This window comes from Pyrgilauda ruficollis, unplaced genomic scaffold (assembly GCF_017590135.1).
Source record: "Pyrgilauda ruficollis isolate IOZ18807 unplaced genomic scaffold, ASM1759013v1 scaffold5, whole genome shotgun sequence".
Classification (NCBI taxonomy): domain Eukaryota; kingdom Metazoa; phylum Chordata; class Aves; order Passeriformes; family Passeridae; genus Pyrgilauda; species Pyrgilauda ruficollis.
This window is the reverse complement of record NW_024526599.1, coordinates 15411219-15430690: the sequence shown is the minus strand read 5'-3', so window position 1 is coordinate 15430690 and position 19472 is coordinate 15411219. Positions and strand designations below refer to the sequence as shown.

Here is a 19472-nt window from a genome sequence, read left to right as displayed (position 1 = left end):
CCATCCTCTGAGATGGCTCCATCCCTGTGCATTCTTCTGATCTAACTCATTGGCTTTCAGTTCTGTGCTGGATTAATGCATTTGTCATGTGTTCATACAGCTGGGATTAAAGGAGGAGTTGTACAAGACAGAGGAAATTCTGTCAAGCAGCCTCAGATGAGTGAGATTCTGGCTTTTACCATACTTTTGCTTTGCTCAGTAACTTCTTGGTACCTTGGTTTTTCAACCTTTTTCAAAAGGTTGTAGTGTAGAACAACTAATATCTGCAAAGCATTTCAGGACATTTGGAAAGCATCCATGGTTTCTTCACTTTATAGAAATAAGTAACACTCCTCTGATATTAAATTTCATGTGCTCTTTTGGTATTAAATGTCATGTGCCTGGGGGAATAGGAAACCCCTCTGTTAATAACTAACCAAACTGTAGCTTTCTGTCACAGACCATGGGGATTGCAGGTACAAATTTATTTTCTGCATACCATCGATGGCATTGCGAGGGTCAGTGACAATAACCATCTAACTGAAGCAGAAATTTTTCTTAGATTCATATCATATGTACATCAGAGTCCCACAGTGTTTTGCTTGACCCCATGGCCAGGTTTTTGCATGCTGGTTCTGGTCTTCTGTTGTATAGTTTACATTATAGCATTCAGAGACCATGGGGTGGTTTACAGCTTGCTTGTTGAGGATCACAGATTTCCTTTAGAACTCTCACTGAAACTTATATCCCCTGAAAGCAGGTGGTGGGCATGGAAAAAAGTGCTGAGTCTATTGAAGACTCAGATACCAAGCAGGCTCTTAGGGGTTCAACAGGGTTGAGATGTTATCAATAATCAATTTTTTTGTTTCTAATCCCAAGTTGTAGGACAGCCACACCTTGATGGCAGCAGTGAGGAGCAGGTGATAGTTGCCAACCCTCCTGATGTTTGTCAGGTGGTAGAGGTGACAACAGAAAGTGATGAACAGCCCCTCAGCATGAGCCAGCTGTACCCTCTACAGATCTCCCCTGTCTCATCCTATGCAGGTAAGCAACTTTGTGTTTCTTTACACTTCTTTTTCTGGAAATGTTGGGAAGACGCTGGGGGAAAGAGGGCTCTTCCAGGCTAGCTAACAGAGATTCAGAAATGCGTACCCATCTGCCTTCTGAATTGTTAATGTAACTCAAAAATGCGCAGTCCTCTGCTCATTTCCTTGGGAAACAACTTGACCGATCTGAGTTTGGAAATGTTAGCTGCAGGTTTTATCTTGTGAGTAGTGGAAAAAGAACTTTTTAGGTATAATGCAGAGATCTCTTAAAGGGGGATTTTCAGTGGTACAAATGACATGCCTCCTGCCTTACTAAAGATCAAAGGTCTTTTTTGATCTATGTTTACTCAGTGTCTAGCACAGTGTGCAGTGCTAAGGGCTGCACTAATGGTAAATATGCAGATATGGAGCTGAGGGCCTGTGGGGAGTGGATCTGTCTTGCTGCAGACTAGAAGAACCATGTAGTGACTGATAACAAGTGATCTTTCAAACAGCAGAGCTGTGGACATCTGGCTTCCAACGTCTGCCTGCCATCTGGATTCTGTGATACCTAAAAAGAGGATGAGATAACAGGCTTCCCCCTACTCCCTGTCAGGGTGGTTATGGTTTCCCTTTTCATCTGGCCCCTTATTTTCGTATAACTGTTAGGAAGTCTTTGGCACTCTTTTATCCCTTATCCAAGTCTAACAGTGTGTTCAGAAGTTTCTACGGGTGAACAGACAGAAATGTACGTGTGGACATGCTATATAGAGTTCCCACAATCATATGTCTTATTTCATAGGAAGCGGGACAAAGCACACATTTGAAAGTAGAAAAAGTTTCAGATCCAGTCTGTCCTTTCTGTTTTAACATGGTGCTAATTTGCAAGCCTTAGGAGACTGTGTAGAAACACAAATGTCACCTTTTAAGGTGAATTTAAGTATAAATAGTTCTCCATGCATTTTATTATTTTACACATGGTTTTGCCTTGACTTATTAGGCTGAAATTTCTTCCAGACACATTTTTATAAAGTATGTATTTAGTAATTTTTATCTTTGGGCCCAAGTGAATAGTGTGATGTTCCTTTGGATTATCTCCACTGTTAGTCTCACACATGTTGATAAATGATTATGCTTCCCAATGTGTTTAGTCTGCAATGACCAAAGCATTTAGAAGACCTTTGCAAAGCATAAGGCAGGGAGATAGGAGAGTATAAAATCTATTAGCAGAAGGGAGACAAGGGCCTTTGAAACATCTTTCCTCTTTACAAATGTGTCTTGGAAAACTTTTCCATCTATGTAAACGTGACAATGATGCAATCATTTATCTTCAACTATAGGATGTAAATTCTTGAAATGCAAACAGAAGTCACTGTCTTGGTTTGGAAGTTGTGGTGGTTTCTTGGACTGGAATGATAGAGAAGGGTGGTCTGGTGACCACCTTGACATGAGCAAATCATGACCTACCTGCCCTAAGGCATTGCAACCAGCCTGCATAAGGAAAATTATTGAAGTACTTCTGCTATCCCCTTATGCTGTCTTAGTACCTTGGTGGCCTTCAGTTGTCTTAACTTATACCTGGACCTGCTAGCCCAAAACTCAGATAAGAGTTTCATGCCACTGGCATGCTTTTGCACACATCTCAAGGCAGCTCTTGATGATCCTCGCTACTGTAGCTAGAGGCCAGTAAGAAGTGAAGTACTGCAAGAGTCTGTCCTGGGAAAAGTCTTATTTAATATATCGATGAGCAGAAGGTATGTTGGAGACATGTTTGTGAGCTTCACAGGTGACATCAAATAGGGCACACCAGTCAATATGTCTGAGGGCAGAGCCATCATCCAGAGAGTCCTGGAGAAATTGCAGGAATGGGTCAGCAGAAACCTTATGAAATTTAGCAAGGGCACATGTGAAGTCCTGTACGTTGGAAGGAAGAGATCTTTACAGCAATAGCAGCGGGGGCCAATGGTATGGAGAGTAGCTCTGCAGAAAGCTGGGTAGGCAGTGAGCTGAGTGCGAGACACCAGAGCACCTCAGCCACAGAGAAGGCCACCAGTTTTCAGGAGCATGGCCAGTAGATCTAGGGAAGTGATTATCCCCCTCTACTCCATGCTAGTTGTGCTACTGTAAAAGTACTGCATCCAGTCTTGAGCTCCCCAGTCCAAGAAACTTACAAACTGGGGAAAGTGCAGAGAAGAGCTACACAGGGCATGGCCTTTCACTCTGTGAGAAGATAGAGGGACTGGGACTTGTTCAGCCTGGAGAAGAGATGGTTTTGAGGACTTCATAGCAGCTGCCTCTACCACAGGGATGTTCCCGAGAAGGCAGAGCCAGGCTCTTCACAGCAGTGCATGGTAGGAGGATGAGAAACAGCAGGCTAAATTGAAGCCAAAAAATACAGTCCAGCTGGATATAAGAAAAAGTATCACCTGTTTCACTATGAGGACAGTCAGGCAGTGGAGCAGGATACCCAAAAAGATTGTGCTGCCTCCATCCTCACATGCAGGGAAGGAGACCCCAAGCAACCTAATCTAGTCCTGTAGCTGGCCCTGCTTTGAGCAAGAGCTTGGGCTGTAGACTTCCTGAGGCCCCTTCCAACCTGAATTGTTCCATGAACCACTTTGTTTTTTTTAAGGATATATTTGCTCTTGAAGCTGGAGTGAGGACAGAAGTCTGTTTGTTAGAACCCTGAAATTTCTAGAACATTCTTGTGACTATTTCTGCTTTGCCTTGCTCCACACAGACCTGTATAGAACCACAGGAACTTTGGCCCTGTGCTTGTGGGTTTGCTCTGTCAGGTGCTACTGGCTGAATGGCAGGAAAGAGGATGACCATAACAGCTGTGCAGGAACAGTTAGTTGAGCTCTTCTAAAACAACAACCAAAAAAAGTAGCCAGATATGTCAGCTGTCCTACATAAATCTGGTTTATTTCAAAACACCTCTGGTTCCTTTCTGAGGTTACTCAGGCAAATGACGTGAGTCGCCCACGTGAGGTTTTTCATATATCTGCTGATGTCTATGAAATCCTTTTGGTTTTTATTACCAAGGCTGTTGTCAATCGCATGTTGTGTTTGACACTGATTCAAATACCCTTCTTGATAGAAATAACCTCTAACTTTCCATGCCTGTGTGGCCAGCCTCCCTGGCTTTGCTAACTATAGTGCTATCTCTTACTCAGCATTTTGTTATGTATAAACACCAAGGATGGATTCCTTTTCAGCTGCATCACTCTGTTTTTGTTGTGACATGCTTCTTCATGTCAAAGAATATCTGTTACTTGTCTCTGTGTGGATTCCTTCAATTGATTCTGTCTTCAGGGCTGTTTCTCCTTTGTGTGAATTAATTTTTCCTCTCCTCCCCCCAGTAAGGCTTAATTAGCCAGCTTAGTCACATTGGCACATCTTTCTCTGCCTGGGTCAGTGAAGGAGAAGGCCTGCAGTGCATTAGCTTCACAGGGCATTGCAGTTAGATTTAATGTTTTGGATTGTTCCTCTGCTTACTGCACACTGTGGTGGAGACTCTGGCACAGGAGAGGTGCTGGCTTTGGCAGCAGCAGTCTGGAGTAAAAGGACTTTGGGTACAGTTTAGATCCTGGAGGCTGAAACAGTGGTTCAGCCCATTGGTTTACAGTCTTCTGCCTAAACCTAATGCCTAGTGAAGCCTTGAGAGGATGGCAAGGTACTGCCAGTCTCTCTGAAGATGTGCAGGGGCACGATCCACAAGGCGTGATCCATGCGCTTATGTTATGTCCAGTGCAGAGCATGAGACCGGTCTCTGGGAAGGCAGAGTTGCAGGGGCTGTGCAAAGCAGTTTGCATGGACTAAAATGCATAACACAGAGCTGAGAGTGAAAACTGGGGCTTCAGAGCTCTCTTGTCTGCTATAATAATTCATCACATCATTCCCTGAATTGTGTGATTTCTATGTTCCTTGTGGATAAGCTCTGTCTGTGCAGCCCTGCTGTGGGGGTTGGAGTGTTGGTATCCTGATAGATGCCTAGGATTATCCTCCCAGGAAACAGGACACAGTGGTTCAAAACCCCAAAAGCTGAAAGAAACCTGCAGTCCAGGCCTCCACTGCATCCACTGTCTGGGGACCCAGTGGCTGTGCTGAAGGCAGCAGCCATCACTGCAGACTGAAAAGAGGGGTTTCTGCCCTGTCTCAGAGGTGTCTGAGGCACAACCACTCATGGGCCAGGAGCCTGACCCTCAGACAGTAGGAGATGTGTCTTCAGGCACATGTAGGCTTGAAAATACAGTAAAAATTCCTGGATTTCAGGCTCTTCTGCAAGGGGGGGCTGCAGCTGCAGGGGGGTGGCTGTTCCACTGGAACTGTGCCCCTGTATTTGTGCTTTGGATCAAGTGATGAGGGTGAGGGAGGCCATGTGCAGTGGGGAGAGGTGCTGGGGCTGGAGGAGACTGTGGTATTGCCACTTGTCAAGTGAGGGGTGAAGGGCTGAGAAACAGGCTAGGGAGTGGTGGCAAAAGCAAAACCATACCAACTGTACCAGAATATATCAACAGTAATAAAGCCCCAGAAGCGACAACAAGCCCTTGAGGTAGCAGACTGAGATAACAGTTCATGAAACAAAACCACATTTATCTCCTCTAGGATGGAGTTGTTACTGATTTTGCCAGGAGATAAAGATTTGGACAGAACTTTGTCTGTTGCAGGGCCTGAAGTGGCTGTGGAGGAGCAAGGGAGAGGGGGCATCCCCTGCTTGCTGGGATTCTTCCCAGAAAGCACAAATCTACTTATTCGTTCTCTATTGCTGTCTTTTCCATAATGTAGACATGTTAACTGTGATAACCATGTGAATTTACCCCAGATGTTCAAGGCAGCTGTGCTCTCTAGCCCTGATGTGGCAGGGTCTCCATGCTTCTCCATTGTTTTCTGGTTGTTTGACTTGACTCTGTTTGTTTCCACTTGTTGGACATACATCAGGCCTCTTGAGCTGGAATTTGTTACTATAGCTAGAACATCATGAGTTTCATTTTTGGTTCTATTTTGTTTGACAGAAAGTGAAACAACTGACAGCGTTCCAAGCGATGAAGAAAATGCAGAGGTAAGTGCTTTCTGGATTTTTAGCAGTTTGGACCAAGGTCTCAAGCTCCATGCCCTGAGATATTTTTGCCCCTTCTCTACTGCAACTCTGTCTACCAGTGGAATATTCATTTTGGTAATAGTTAGGGGAGAAAAGCAGACCAGGAAGGTTCAGGGGATACAGACATTTGGATGATTGTCACAGAATTAATATCTCTACAAATTAACTTCTTCTCATCTGTCCAAACAACAAGATTAGTTTGCATAATAAGGTGTTCTGCAGTGCCATCACCAGTGCCAGCTAGTATGTTAACAAGATGCATTGACGTTGCTGGGTAGAGTGAGTATTTTATCTTAGTTGAAAGCTCGCTCACTTCGTTTTCCTTAAATGGCATCTGAACTCATATAACTGGAGGAAATGCTTACACTTATGACTGAAATGAAGCTAGAATGTTTGAGGTAGGTGGGGCAGAAAGCTTTCCTGAGCAGTCACTTGGGTATTGCTGGCTGAAAAGGAATCCATGGGGAAAATAACCTAAGCTGCACGTATAAAAAACACCGCTTGCCTTTTATTTTGGGGCTGCCATCAAGGTACCGATCTCCATGTGTACTTAAAGGCCAAGTGAAGTTCATTGAGGGCTCTTGGATACCCTGTGCTCCAGCTGTATTTTTGCATAAGGCCTTTTGCAAAGCTCTCTCCTGCTGTGTCCTCCACCAAAGGCTCTCTGAATCCTCCTTGGAGGACCACCAGTTGTATAACAACACAGCTAACCCACCTGGTCTCTGGTGCCTTGGCTGGGGTGGTGCCCATATGCAGACTGCCAGTCGTGACTCCACAGAACTCCTTCACCAGAACATGCCATTGCAGCATCTGTGGTGGGCAAACAAGTGGATGCTTGTCTTCCCTTGATGAACTTTGTCCCTGTGATGAGGGAGGCACTGTCAAGTGACGGTGGTTTCCCAACAGCCTCACCTGTACTGCTGGCTTGGGCAGTGTTGGGTCTCTGTGCCTGCCTCTTGGCAGGAAGATGCTCTCTCTGGTAACAGAGGAGACACGACCATTTGGAGTTCTAAATGCCTGTATCCATTTTTGTCTCTGGCATCCTGGGAATAAGGTCTTTATTTTCCATTCAGAAGAGCAGATAATGCCTCTTGAGTGCTGGAGAGCCAATAAAAATTTAAGCACATGGCTTCAGAAAAGGAGAAATGGCTGAGAGACATCCTAAGCCAGTGGCTAGAGGCTCAGGCTCCTAGAGGCAGGATAATTCCTGTGCAATATGTGGACATTTCTATCTTCATCTTGTTACTTGGAGTACTTCACGAAGTTGTGTTCACTTACACAGTCTTCCTTTCTTTCTTTCTTCCCCCATTTCTAGGGACGGCTTCATTGGCAGAAAAAAAACATTGAAGGCAAACAGTATCTCAGCAATCTAGGAATGAGGAACACTTCTCATATGCTTCCCAGCATGGCAACTTTTGTAGCCAACAAGCCTGACCTCCAAGTCACCGTCAAAGAAGAAAGCTGCCCACTGCCTTACAACAGCTCCTGGCCTCCTTTCCCAGACATCCCTCTGCCACAAGTAGTGTCCACAGCCTCCACGAGCAGCAGCCAGCCAGACCGTGAGACACGGGCCAGCGTCATCAAGAAAACATCAGACATCACTCAGTCAAGAGTCAAGAGCTGCTAAGCCTTTGACAGTGTGGTTTTTTAGCTTTGTTTTGTTTGGTTTTGTATTTTACGTTTCTCTAAGAGAGGTTCATCCCTTGACGCACACGAGACAAACCCTAAGGTAAAGCCTTGGCAATATAAAACTTTGCAGTGTCTGACTCCAGTGCCGGAGTGTTTTTAACTCAGGACTCCAGCAGTCAGTGTGTATACCTGAACCCATATTTCCAAGGTTGCTACATAGGAAAAGAACCCAAGAACTTTGGCCCACTCACAGGTTCCAGTGTTTCATAAGAGGACCAACCGACCACAAGGGAAGTGGTGCTGCTGCGCTTCTTGCTGTCAAGGCTGTGATGGAACTGAAAGCCTCAGAATGGGAGAGAAAATGTGAACTAGCTGGAATATTTTTAAATAAAGAAAAATCTATTGTGAATATTGTACATAGTGCAGTACTAGCAAAGTTGCAGTCTGCTTCTGCACCTTATTAAGAAAGCACTTACAAAAGGCCTTTTATTACCTTGCTCTACTTAATGGCACATTGAAGGTCCCTCTCCACCTGTATTCTTTTCCAAGGCTATTCTTGCTAAAGTGTCTTTAAAGAATAGAGGAAGGGAAAGGAAACTAAAACTTTCCATGTGGATTTCATATGTTCTGAGACTGCTTTCATCATGTTTGTTTCTAATCTGCTATGCTTGAATGCCGCGTGGTACAATAGAAAAAAGAAAAGAAACTTATTACAGAGATATTATGCAAATTCCCAGATTTAAAAAAGAAGAAAAATACTCTAATTCTAACCAGAGCAAGCTTTTTTATTTTTTATACAGGGGAATATTTTATTCAAAGTAAAATTCTAAAGTGAATATAATTTTTTTTAATCTTTTCTACAGCAAAATTTATAATTTTAAGATTCAGTCCTTGGTTATCAGCAGTTATGACATCCTTGTGGCACATTTTTTTTTAATTTTGTAAAGGTGAAATAGCTTTTATGAGCTCATGTAGCAATCAGATTATCCTGTGGATTGATAATAAATATGGTATATAGTTAAATTTTTAATAATCCTCTTGTTTGTCTCATTTTTAATCTTTCAGAAGCCCCAGATGGCATGGGTTTGATAGGTGAATGTGACCTCTCAGAGTGAGCAATTAGTGTAAGCTGCCTTTGCAATTTCTGGAGCACCCATCCAACAGGATGGGAAGTGCTGTGCTTGAGGCAGCTCAAGGTGGAAAGAGCAACTAGAACTCAAAGGTGACTTCTTCAAGCCTCAGAAGTAGAGGTTGGAGCTGGGGCACCTTTTCAGCTGTTACTCCATGGCTGTTCTTTGAACAAGTTACCTCATGGAAGGGATCATGGCAGAATCCATCCCCCACCCAATGCAAGCTCAGCTGTACTTCCACCGCTCCTGAGAGATCCCCATGTGGCTTGCTTGCAGCTTCCTTGTCTGGAAAAATCTCATTTTGCAGTTTCAACCAATTAATGGAATGAATGAGAAATCAAGTTGGCATTGTCCAGGGCTTTCAACATTAGTGCATGATGGCAAGCTGTGATTCCTGGAAAGCTGCAGTGTATCTCAGTAAGGGTGCACGATGACTTGCATGGTTCTGGCAGTGGGCAGGCTGTGTCCATTGCAAAGCACTGGGCACTTTGGGCTGGCATGGACAGAAGTTGAGAGCACTCACCCTTTTGCAGTTTTTTAAGCTGTTGGGTGTGACACAGATTGGTTCAGGTATATAAAATGTGTGGACAGAGTGCCCTTCAGATGTGATTACCATTCTCTACAGCCTGACAGGTGTGTGAGCTGAGAGCAGAGTGTATTGGGCTGATGAGCAATAACATGCACAAAAATGGCTGTGTCACAGGGAGACCTGCTAGCTGGTTATTGAAAAGGGAAAGTAAACAGAAGAATTTTGCTGTGTTCTTAACCTGATCCTACAGTTCCAAGTTTCATCACAGGTCCATGTGAAACTTGTAATTTTGTCACCCACTGCCCGGTGTCCTGGGAAGACAAGGTTAGAGCTTTGGTTAGAGTTGGGAGTAAGAGGAATGCCCAAGCAGTATTTGGAATGGATCTAAAAACTTGCAAGGGTTAAAATTATGTACGTAAACTTCCCAGTTTCTGTCCCTTTCATTTGTTGTGCATTTACCTTTCCAGTTTCTTCGTTTCTAAGGCTGATTCAGCTGCCTACGTAGAGACTGACCCCCAAGAGGGCGGCCAGAGCAGAGTGAGGGCTGAGCTGTCTTTTCTGTGTGTCCTGCCTGACTTGCCTTCAGTAAGCCCAGCTGGTCACTGGGGTGAGAAGATGGTTGCCCAAGGGTTGCCCTGGGGTATACAAAGGCTTGTTTGCAAAGTAAGAGCTACTACTTGCCAGGAGAAGGATTTGCTGCTCTTAGCATCACCTATCTGAAACTTAGGAGTAGGCAGCAGGGAAAGGCAGGCACCCTCAGCTTAACCCGTGAGTTAAGTTTTACATGGCTGAAGAAAGTTATGAGGTCACATCTCTGCTCTGGTCATTCCATGTGGGGGTTGACACCAGCATGCAGATGGCAAGCATGGGATTACAGTATGTATCCAAAACACTGATCCATCAAAGAGGGCATACACCTTGCAAAGACGCCTCTGCAGTGTGCTCAAACCAAATGCACTGTGGGGTGATGTAATGCAACAGAGGATTTCTCTGGGCTGGGACATCAGACATTCATTCTGAAAGCCAGGGTTCAATTGCATTTGTTACCTGTGCTTGCACAAAGTGATAAAAGCCATCTAGCCTTTTAATAGCCGTTAAATTGCTATTTTAACTGCTGGTTCAGCTCTGAAACACTGGGAAGCAGGTGCCTGTCCATTAGCACCACAAGCAATACCAAGTTAATCTTGTGCAATTCTGTGATATGCTCAGCTGACAAGCCTGCAGGAATCTCTGATGGGAGGCTGGTAATGATGCTCTGATGGGAGCACTGACCATGCTCGGGATGCCCACCTCACTTCCTTAAATGCCTCAGGGAAACACTCCCTGCCCCTCTGCCCCTCTGGCATCATCCCACTTGGTAGTGCAGGTGGCAGGCCAGGTTGGCTTCATCCCTGCTGCCTTAGGTTAGCTGCTTTTGCAGTCTGTCTGTTAATTACTTTTGCAGACTGGATTTATTACAAGGGGCTAGTGAGGGGAGTGCTGGCACATGTGTGGGTGTTTCTTAAGCCGGAGAGGGTGCATTGTCTCCCTGCTGGTGCTACAGCAGAAGAAACAGCTCAATGACCTTTCTGGTAAGTGCTTTGAGGGGATTTCCACCTCTGCAGTAACAGCAGCAGGTGTACAATGTTTCTGTCAACAATAATGAAAATAGTAGAGGGGAGGAAGGAAACCATGGGGACCACAAATAGTGCTTTGCCCGGGACCCCAGACTTTCTGAGGAGGCAGAGGCAGTTGCACAAAGGCTTGAGATGCAGGAAATTCAGCTATGGTACATTACAGCTTTTCAAGTGAGCTTTTCTTCTGTGTGTGGCAGTTTTAAATAACTCAGCAAAGGCACAGAAAACCCTATCAAAGTTTGGTGTATTACTTTTTGATGAGCAGCTGATGATAGGTAGCTCCTTTGGGCTAGTTCTGCTTTCAATTACACACCCATGGTCTAAATAATTCAGCAGCAGCTAAAAGGTGTGTTGCCAACTTCTCACCACTGCAACTCCAAGCACTGCCCAGCCTTCTTGGTGAATTTGTGTTCAGAGCTAATTTTGGACTGGTGTCAGAAGGTGAAATGTCGGTGGAAATAGCTCCTTTTTTTATTCGGGCTAATACTGGTGTAGAGACAGTGCAAAGGAATCTGAATCACTGAATTTATTTTAGTTTTGTAAGGAGTGCCTCTGTCAGACCTCTGTGCTGTAGCTGCTCTCTGGAGAACACTCGATAGCGCCTGCTGCGGTACTGCCTTCATTCCCTCTGCTCTTTTGAGGAACGGTTTCTCAGCTGATTTTTACACCTCATCCTGCCCTTCAAAGTTACTGCCTTTGTGTATGTTTCTCCAGACTGTTTCTTAGGAGAAGGTGACCTTTTAAGGTGTCCAAAGCAGGTAGCAGGATGGGGATTTGCCAAGGTGCTGCGTTATTAACCCCTGACAGTTTGTGCCCTGAAACGCGGGGGAGCAGCAGGAAGCTGGGCGGGTGCTATGTGCCCGTTTCGAGATGTTATCTCTCACAGTCAGTGGTGTTAAGTTTCAGTTTTCGGTAGTATTTTTACTCTCAGGCAATTTATTTTTTTTTTTCCTCTGCCCCCCTCCCCTTTTTTTTTTTTTTTTTTTTTTTTTAAAGAACTTTAAAAATTACTGCCACTCAAGTCACTGCAACATTTTAAAGGCCACTTGTTGTTCCTGTTGCACATGACAAGGCACAGGTCTGTCAGATCCAGCAGCTGAGATACGTTTTTAAATACAGTTCTCTTGAGGGCGAGAAAATACAGACATATAAACAGGGGTGTGGGCTTGTTTCTGGTGCAAGCCCTCAAGAGCTGATGGCTGTTAAATGTGTTTCAGTGCCTGGGGTGGGGTCAGTCTCAGTGCCCCGGGAGGCTGTGCCAGGCTTCCAGGTGATCGTGCCATTTGTGTGCACATTCAGCCGCCTGGGTAGGGCTGCTGCAGCCCAGCCCAGCTCCTCCTGCCTTCATTTTTGTTTTCCATTTGGCTTCCCTTCACATCTTTTGGTTCCTTTAGCCGGGTTTCCGCCATTTCACACGTGCACTGTGTGACTCCTGCAGCTGGAGTCTGCCTCATATCCTTTCCAGCGTGGTCCTCCTTTATCCCTCCTCCCCGGCTGCCTTGCTGGCCTCTTCCCCATCAGTCTGTAGGGCCCTGCCAGCCCCCCGAGCGCCACCCTCCAATTTTCCCCAGCAGTATGACTTGGTGCTTTCATCCTCTCCTAAGCAGCTTCCAGCAGTGCTCTGGGCGCCTGTAAGGAATACTTCAATCCTGTACCACCCTTGGGGCAGTGTGCTGGCTTTGGCTGGGGCCAAAGTCTTGGACTAAATGAACTTAATGGACATTCTGTGGACACTTCATGGACATTTTATGGACATTTTGCAGGGGTGGTCCTAAGGGAATTATATATATATATATATATATATATATATATATATATATATTCAAAGGATGGGAAGGGGGTGGTGGTTAATAAGGATTTATTGGATACTGTGGGACCTAAGCATGACATAAATGGTGTGGGATAAGGAGTGGAGAATGTGCTGATTTCAGCTGGGGTAGAGTTGATTTTCTTCACAGTATTAGGAGGAGACTGTTTTTTGGATTTAGAACCAGAATTGCCCACTGTGCCACCTAAGCCTTTTGGCCTCCAGTGGATAGCCACATGATGGAAGGGGATAAACCAATCCACAGGGATTACATAAAGCATGACCTGGAGCAGCCCTGGGTCACCGGTGTGGGGCTTTCCTCTGCCCCAAACTCTGCCCTGCTCCTCGCAGTGCGGCTCATGGAGCACGAGCTGGGGGTGTGCACCCACCCGCACAGCCCAAGTGCCTTTGGGGGGGCTGCATGCTCCGGGGGGGCTGTGGTACCCTCTGTGCACAGGCACATCCCTGCTGGCAGAGGGCAGAGGAGCCTGCGGATGACGCCATTCGAGGTGGCTTTCCCTAAAAGCCGTTTCCCTGAAGGCTTCCGCTGCCCCAGCACACGCGGTGTGACTCGTCCTTGTGTTTGAACTTTTTGCAGCTTCCTTTGGCATTTGCCATACTTTGCTGGAGAAAATGAGATAATTCCTGTTTTGCTGGAAGGCCTTACAGTGCCATGGCTCAGTGTGTTTTGGGAGAATGTTGCTACTCCCATTTGGAGACACAAGTTTCTTGGTATCACAGAGACACTTCGTGAGCATTTGATGTTTATTGGTAGAGGAAAATTTACAGGGAAAATGTAAATGATAAGCATGAGCAAAGCTGATACAAGACCTCTTCATGAGCATTTCAAAGGGTTCTTCTAAAATTAATTATATAAAATTAATTCTATAGAATAATAGAACCTCCTGAGGTTGAAGGGACCCACCAAGATCATCAAAATCCAACTCCTGGCCCTGCACAACCCCAAGAGTCACACCATGTGCCTGAGAGCATTGTACAAACACGTTTTGAACTGTCAGGTTGGTGCTGTGATCACTGCTGTGGGGAGCCTGTTCCAGTTCCCGACCGCCCTCTGGGTGAAGAACCTGATATACAATATAAACCTTGCCTGACACAGCTTCCTGCCTCTCCTGTTAGTCCTGTCACTGGTCACCACAGAGAAAACATCACTGCCTGACTCTGCTTCACCTCACAAAGAAGCTGTAGACCCTGCTAAGGTCTCCCCTCAGTCTCCAGCTGAACACACCAAGTGACCTCAGCCACTCCTCACACGGCTTCCCCTCAAGACCTTTCTAACAGAATGAATAGTTCTAAAATTAATTGTGTGTAGATGTGGCACTTAGAGACTTGTTTTAGTGGTGGGCTTGGTGGTGTTAGGTTAAAGGTTGTACTTGATCTAGGAGTAAATTATTCTATGACTAAAATATAAGCGCAAGCTTTTGGAAAGAAAAAAAAATTGAAATATCAGTTCAGAATCAGTTACCTACAGATCAACAACCCACTCTGCCATGCCTGGCCCCTCAGCTGTTTGGGGGAGTCTGCCTGGGCACCCGCATGCCCTGTGTCAGGCTGAATACACCCTCCCATGGGGAATGCACCCAAATGTCCCAGCCAGCTCCTGCCACAGCTGGAGTCACATGCTCACAACTGGCACAGCAGCTGGTACATGTGAGCTGGGGAGCTCACAACACTGGGTCAGCAGGGCTTCCTTCACACAGCCAGATGCTGAAGTTATCCTCACCTGAGCTTGTTCATTTTAGGGTTTTATACTTTCAGGTTCCAGATGGGATAGAAGAAAAGCAAAACCAGAGCAGCACGATAAATAGTAGGGAATTACATTTACAGCAAGTCTGCATTTATTCATGGAAATCTGGTTAACTGGGTTCTAAATAGTTTTACTTAAATCTCTTAAGTTTCCATCTGAATAAGGTCCTTAAAAGCAGACAGAGGATAATAAATCAAGTTCACTGCAGGCTTAGCTGAAGGGACAAATTATCCCATCCCACCAATCCACTCTGACTGTCTGCAGCAAATGCTAATTTGAGGTAACACAGCCTTGATGAAGGAAAAAAAGGGGATTAGCTAAAGGACCATCCATCCCAGTAACTCAGGGTGATGCGATTTTTATTTAGATGCTTTAATTAACCAAACACCATCTTCTTGTGTAAGGAAGCTTCTCGCTGCTCTGCGGGACTCAGAGCATTCGGGTGCAGGACAGCGCTATCCAAGGCCACTTCATCAGAGTTATTACCCCTCTCACTCTCTGTGCACATAATCACCACAGTCCCGCCAAGCTGAAACAATGTCCCAGCTGGGTCACTTCAGGTGAGGCCCGCAGGATGTGCACTGGCTTCCCTTCCCTTGGCAGCAGCACAAACATCCCCAGTGGAGCGCCGGGAGCTGCTGCCCGTGGCCAGATGCCTGCTGTCCTACAGTGGCTGGCACCCTCTAGAAAAGAGGTGCTTTTTCTTCTCCTGTGCTAAATGACACAGAATGCCAAGCCATTCAATCACCTTACAAAAGAAAGCCTGGTTTCAGCAGGCATGAAGCTGCCTGGGTTCTTTTGGTCCTCCTTTGGATGCTTCTTCATGTGCTAACTTGAAGTAAGTTGTTACAAAGATGAGCTTCATCTTCAAACAGCAGTGTGAAGAAGAGCAAGCTGCCTGCCCTAAGCCAGCTGCCCCCAGTGGAAGAGATGAAGGCATCAGGTATGGCTGTCAGGTCATCAGGTACGACTCCAAAGCCCCCGGATGGATCTGTGCCCAGCTGGAGACCAAGGATGGAGGAAAAGTGTGCTTGAGGGTTTCCAGAGAACTGCTGTCATGGGATCTGGGGAAGGACATCCTGCCCAGCACCTCTGTCACTTTTTCCAATGGCTTTTGTTGTTCTAGAGACAAGAACATTGTTTGTCCCTTAGAGCTACAACATCTGTCATATTGTATATCCCTTAATTTGTGCTAAGTGACCCCTCAAGTTCCTTGTTAGGACAGAGACAGCAAGGACATCCCCAGGATATCCCCACACCAGCTCAGAAGCTGGGGCACCTGGGCTGCACGGCCTGAATGGCCATATCCTGATGTCCAGAGGGCTCAGGCTGTGGGAACTGCTGTAACTCACAAGCCAATTTCATTTTTCCTAGACACCTCTCCTTGCAGCAAACCAGGTCTCTTTGGCCAAAGCTCAGGTTACCCTTCAGAATGCTGTGTCAGTTTGGAAAGAGTGGAAACCCTCTTTTTTGGAAGGGGAAATCATGCTCTTGAATAAAAATTTGTGCCCAATATATGCTGAATTTTATCTGCCTAATAAAATTTATATGCATTGGTTGAAGCCAGTTCTTCTGGATTTTTGGCAGAGGGCAAACTGATGAAGACCTTACTCTTAGTAGTGTCCGTGACCTTCAGCTTCATTTGAAGATCTGTTACATGCTCCTTATTCTAGCAGCAGCACCTTTCACAAAGTTCAGAGTCCTTTGTTCAGGCAGTAATGTCCTTCAGCTGACAATATGCACACCTTCTTAGGCATCCAGAAAATTCCAGTAGCTGCTTTTGCCTCAGTGCTGCCCTGAAAACTCACACCTGATTGTTTCTCCAATGGGAACCCCACACTGTCTATCACCTCTGCTTTCCAGGATCCAGGGAAGAGCCTCCTGACCATCTTGTTCCCAAGCTGCCTACCTTCATGCTCACAAAAAAACACCATAATAAATACTTCAGAAATTCTTTAAAAAAATTAAATATTATTCCGCTCTGATCCCATTTCTATTTAAAATCCTGCCAAACTGGTTGTCTCCTGCAAATATGGGTGCAGTTACTGCCAGATGGGCAGTACTGCCCAACAACATTGAGCTCAGCTCCATTTCTGTCACAATTGGGCTGCAGTTTTGCAAAAGTCCAACCACATCTTCCACTGAGACCGCACTCTCATTCTGCTTTTGTGTATCTCTGATAGGTGTTTCTGCTCTGCTTGGAATCAAACTCCTTTTTTCATTGCTTTCCCTGACTGAGTAAATATGTACTCAGTGCCATGGCATTGTTCTTTGGGCTTGGGCAGTTTCCAGCTGATTAATTATTACAGCCATGCCGTAGTTTTTACAACAGGAGGACAGGGATGTGCGTCAGATTGCTGGCCTGAATGGACTGGTATCCTGTCTCCAAGATTTTGGATAAGTATCTGGACAAGATTATTGGAGCCAGGGCAAGTGAATTTGCCTTGCCAGAGTGAGTTTGTCCTCAGCAAATCCCCCTGCCATTTGCTAATCAGCATTTTGAAGCGTTTGTGAGCTGGAGGTTGTATCCGAATGATTATTTAATCCCAATGGACACACCTTGCATAAATGGGCACTCTGATATTCCCTGGCAATGAGTTTCTTCATCCAGACATATGTCGTGTAAAAAAGTACTGATCTTCAGCTGCTTCAGAGCAATTGCCTGATAACTTAACCATAAAACAAGCATTCTGATTTTGTCAGATACACAGGCTAGGAAAATGATGACATGCTCTACATGTTCACATTACCCAGAATCATGCATTCACATTGTTTGGGCACAGGTAACATCTCAGTTACCTGGACAAACACATTAGCAAGTGACAGCGTTCAGTGACATTCTCTGGGCACACAGTGCTGGAGCTACCCCTGCAGGAGCCCAGGTGACACCTCCAACAACTGGGCTTGCCGGGCCACTGGGCTGCCCAGCGGAGACAAGCCTTTCTCAGCGGTGTTCCCAGGAGAAGGGCAGTCAGAGAGCATGAGCTGGCATGTGCAGCTTTCAAACTTGAGTAGCTGAGCATGAGCCACTGTTCAACTTCCATCCCTGCTGCTTCTGGAAGCATTCTGGAGCTGCCTGCCATGGTGGTCCCTGCCTGACCATGGGCTATGGCACTCTGCAAAGAGACAGTGCATGCAAATGTCTTGCACATCTGCATTTCCAACCATGCAAAGAAAATAGCCCATTGTGTGCAATCAACAAACATGAATTTGAGGTTTTTTAAAAAACTTTTCTTTCAGACCTTTCAAAGAGGAAGCAGGTGCTTAGAAAGGATTTGTTTTTGCGGTGAGAGGGAACTGCAGGACACTTGGCCGTAGCTCAGCCCCCCTTTGCCTGATTCAGAAAGCCCCATGCTCAGCAGAGCTGTGTGTGCTGAGCATCCCTGCCAGCCTGCGGGGTGGCAGCAGGCAGCAGCCCCTTCCCCTGGCACCGGGGGCACACGGGCTCGTGCCTGCACACAGGCTGTCCCTGCAGCGTGAAGGGCAGCAGGCTCTCCTCGCCTTTCACTGCTTGAGAGAAAGCAGAGATAAAAGAGAAATTTCTGTGGTGACAAAACAGGCCTGGAAGCAAGTGTCGCTGTCAGTCACGGGCTGTACATGGCACTCTGTACTTGGGGAGTCTCATGAGCTTTAGACTTGACAGGGATGGGAAGAGGGAGGAGAGGAAGATAACACCAACTTGTTTCTCTGTCCTTCTCTTTGGCTACCCTTTCTTTCCTACTTAAGTGAAAGTGGCCACTGGGTTGAGAAGCTTTTGAGCAGGATTTACTAACTGCTATGCCACCTGCTTCTCCACAAACCTGGCAGAATCCATTTTTTTTCTTCTTATTCACGGGCTTTTCAAAGAAATAAACCCAGGTCATCAGTTTTAACCAGAGATTTACTTCATCTCACTGCCTCACCAATACTGTGACCATTTCAGAGCAGTTGTGGATGAAATGCTGCTTCATTACATGGGAATTACTCCTAAATGTGGGGAGAGTTCCCACTTCCCACCCTCCCCTTCCGTGGCAGGGTTTGTGTGTGTGCTGAGCCAGGGTGGCGGCGGTGTCTGTGCCCAGACAGATGCTCCCTGTGCCCTTGGGGACTGGCAGTGAGAAGGAGCACGCCGAACAGCAGCTGATTCCCAGGCTGTCTGCTGACAAGTGACTCTCAGGGTAAGGCCATGGTTGAGGAGCAGGGCTCATCTCCCTCTCAACGCCCCACGTCTGGAATTGCTCAATGCCGGGGCTGCCCGGGCATGGCACGGGACAGGCGCAGCGTGCTCGCCCTCCTTCCCCTCCAGCAGCCCTTTGCACGGGCCTGCTGAATGCAAGGGAGGAGAGAAGAGAAACAGGAACTTCTCTTTGGAATCACATCAGCCCAAAACTGAGAGAAGAAGCGAAAGTTAAATTAAGGGACTGTTTTTAGCAAAGGCTGTTGAACTTCCTACCCTCACAGTGAGCAGTTCCTGTGCTACAGCCTGTGGAGACAAGGCTTGATTCAGTGCAAGCTCCATATTTCCCATCACTAATTTGTATTTATTACCAGCTTGCATTATATGAAACATTCTCTTGGTGTTTTCTAATTCAGAGGGAAATCTCAGACTACCTCTAGAGTGAAATTTAGCAAAAAAGTATTAAAGTCTCAGTTTCTGAGTTAGTAGGGAAACATTGGATGAAAGTAAGAGCAGCTTTCTACACCCACTGTGGTTAGTATGACATAGCACATCCTAGCCCAAAAAAGAAACAGCACCTTGACTATTCTTCGGTGCCTGCATCTCTCAAGAAACTCTGGCACAGTAGAAGTGTGGGCCTGATCTTCAGATGAATGGTCCATACAATTTTCAGTTGTGAAGGCTGAGAGCAGCATAGTGGGAACTCACACCCAGGAGGACTTTCAAAAGTGGGTG

At 46.0% G+C, this 19472-nt stretch overlaps 1 protein-coding gene across 5 annotated transcripts in view; it reads left to right on the top strand.

The window, feature by feature from the left end:
• IRF2 (interferon regulatory factor 2) overlaps positions 1-8757 on the top strand; it is a 44190-nt gene extending 35433 nt beyond the window's left edge. For all 5 annotated transcript variants that reach the window (XM_041479744.1, XM_041479749.1, XM_041479746.1 and 2 more), the window contains exons 8-10: positions 859-1023; positions 6020-6066; positions 7421-8757. In XM_041479744.1, coding sequence (XP_041335678.1) covers positions 859-1023; positions 6020-6066; positions 7421-7732 — 524 coding nt within the window. In that variant the 3' untranslated portion in view covers positions 7733-8757. The remainder of the gene's footprint in view (positions 1-858; positions 1024-6019; positions 6067-7420) is intronic.
• The last annotated feature ends 10715 nt before the right edge of the window (positions 8758-19472 follow it).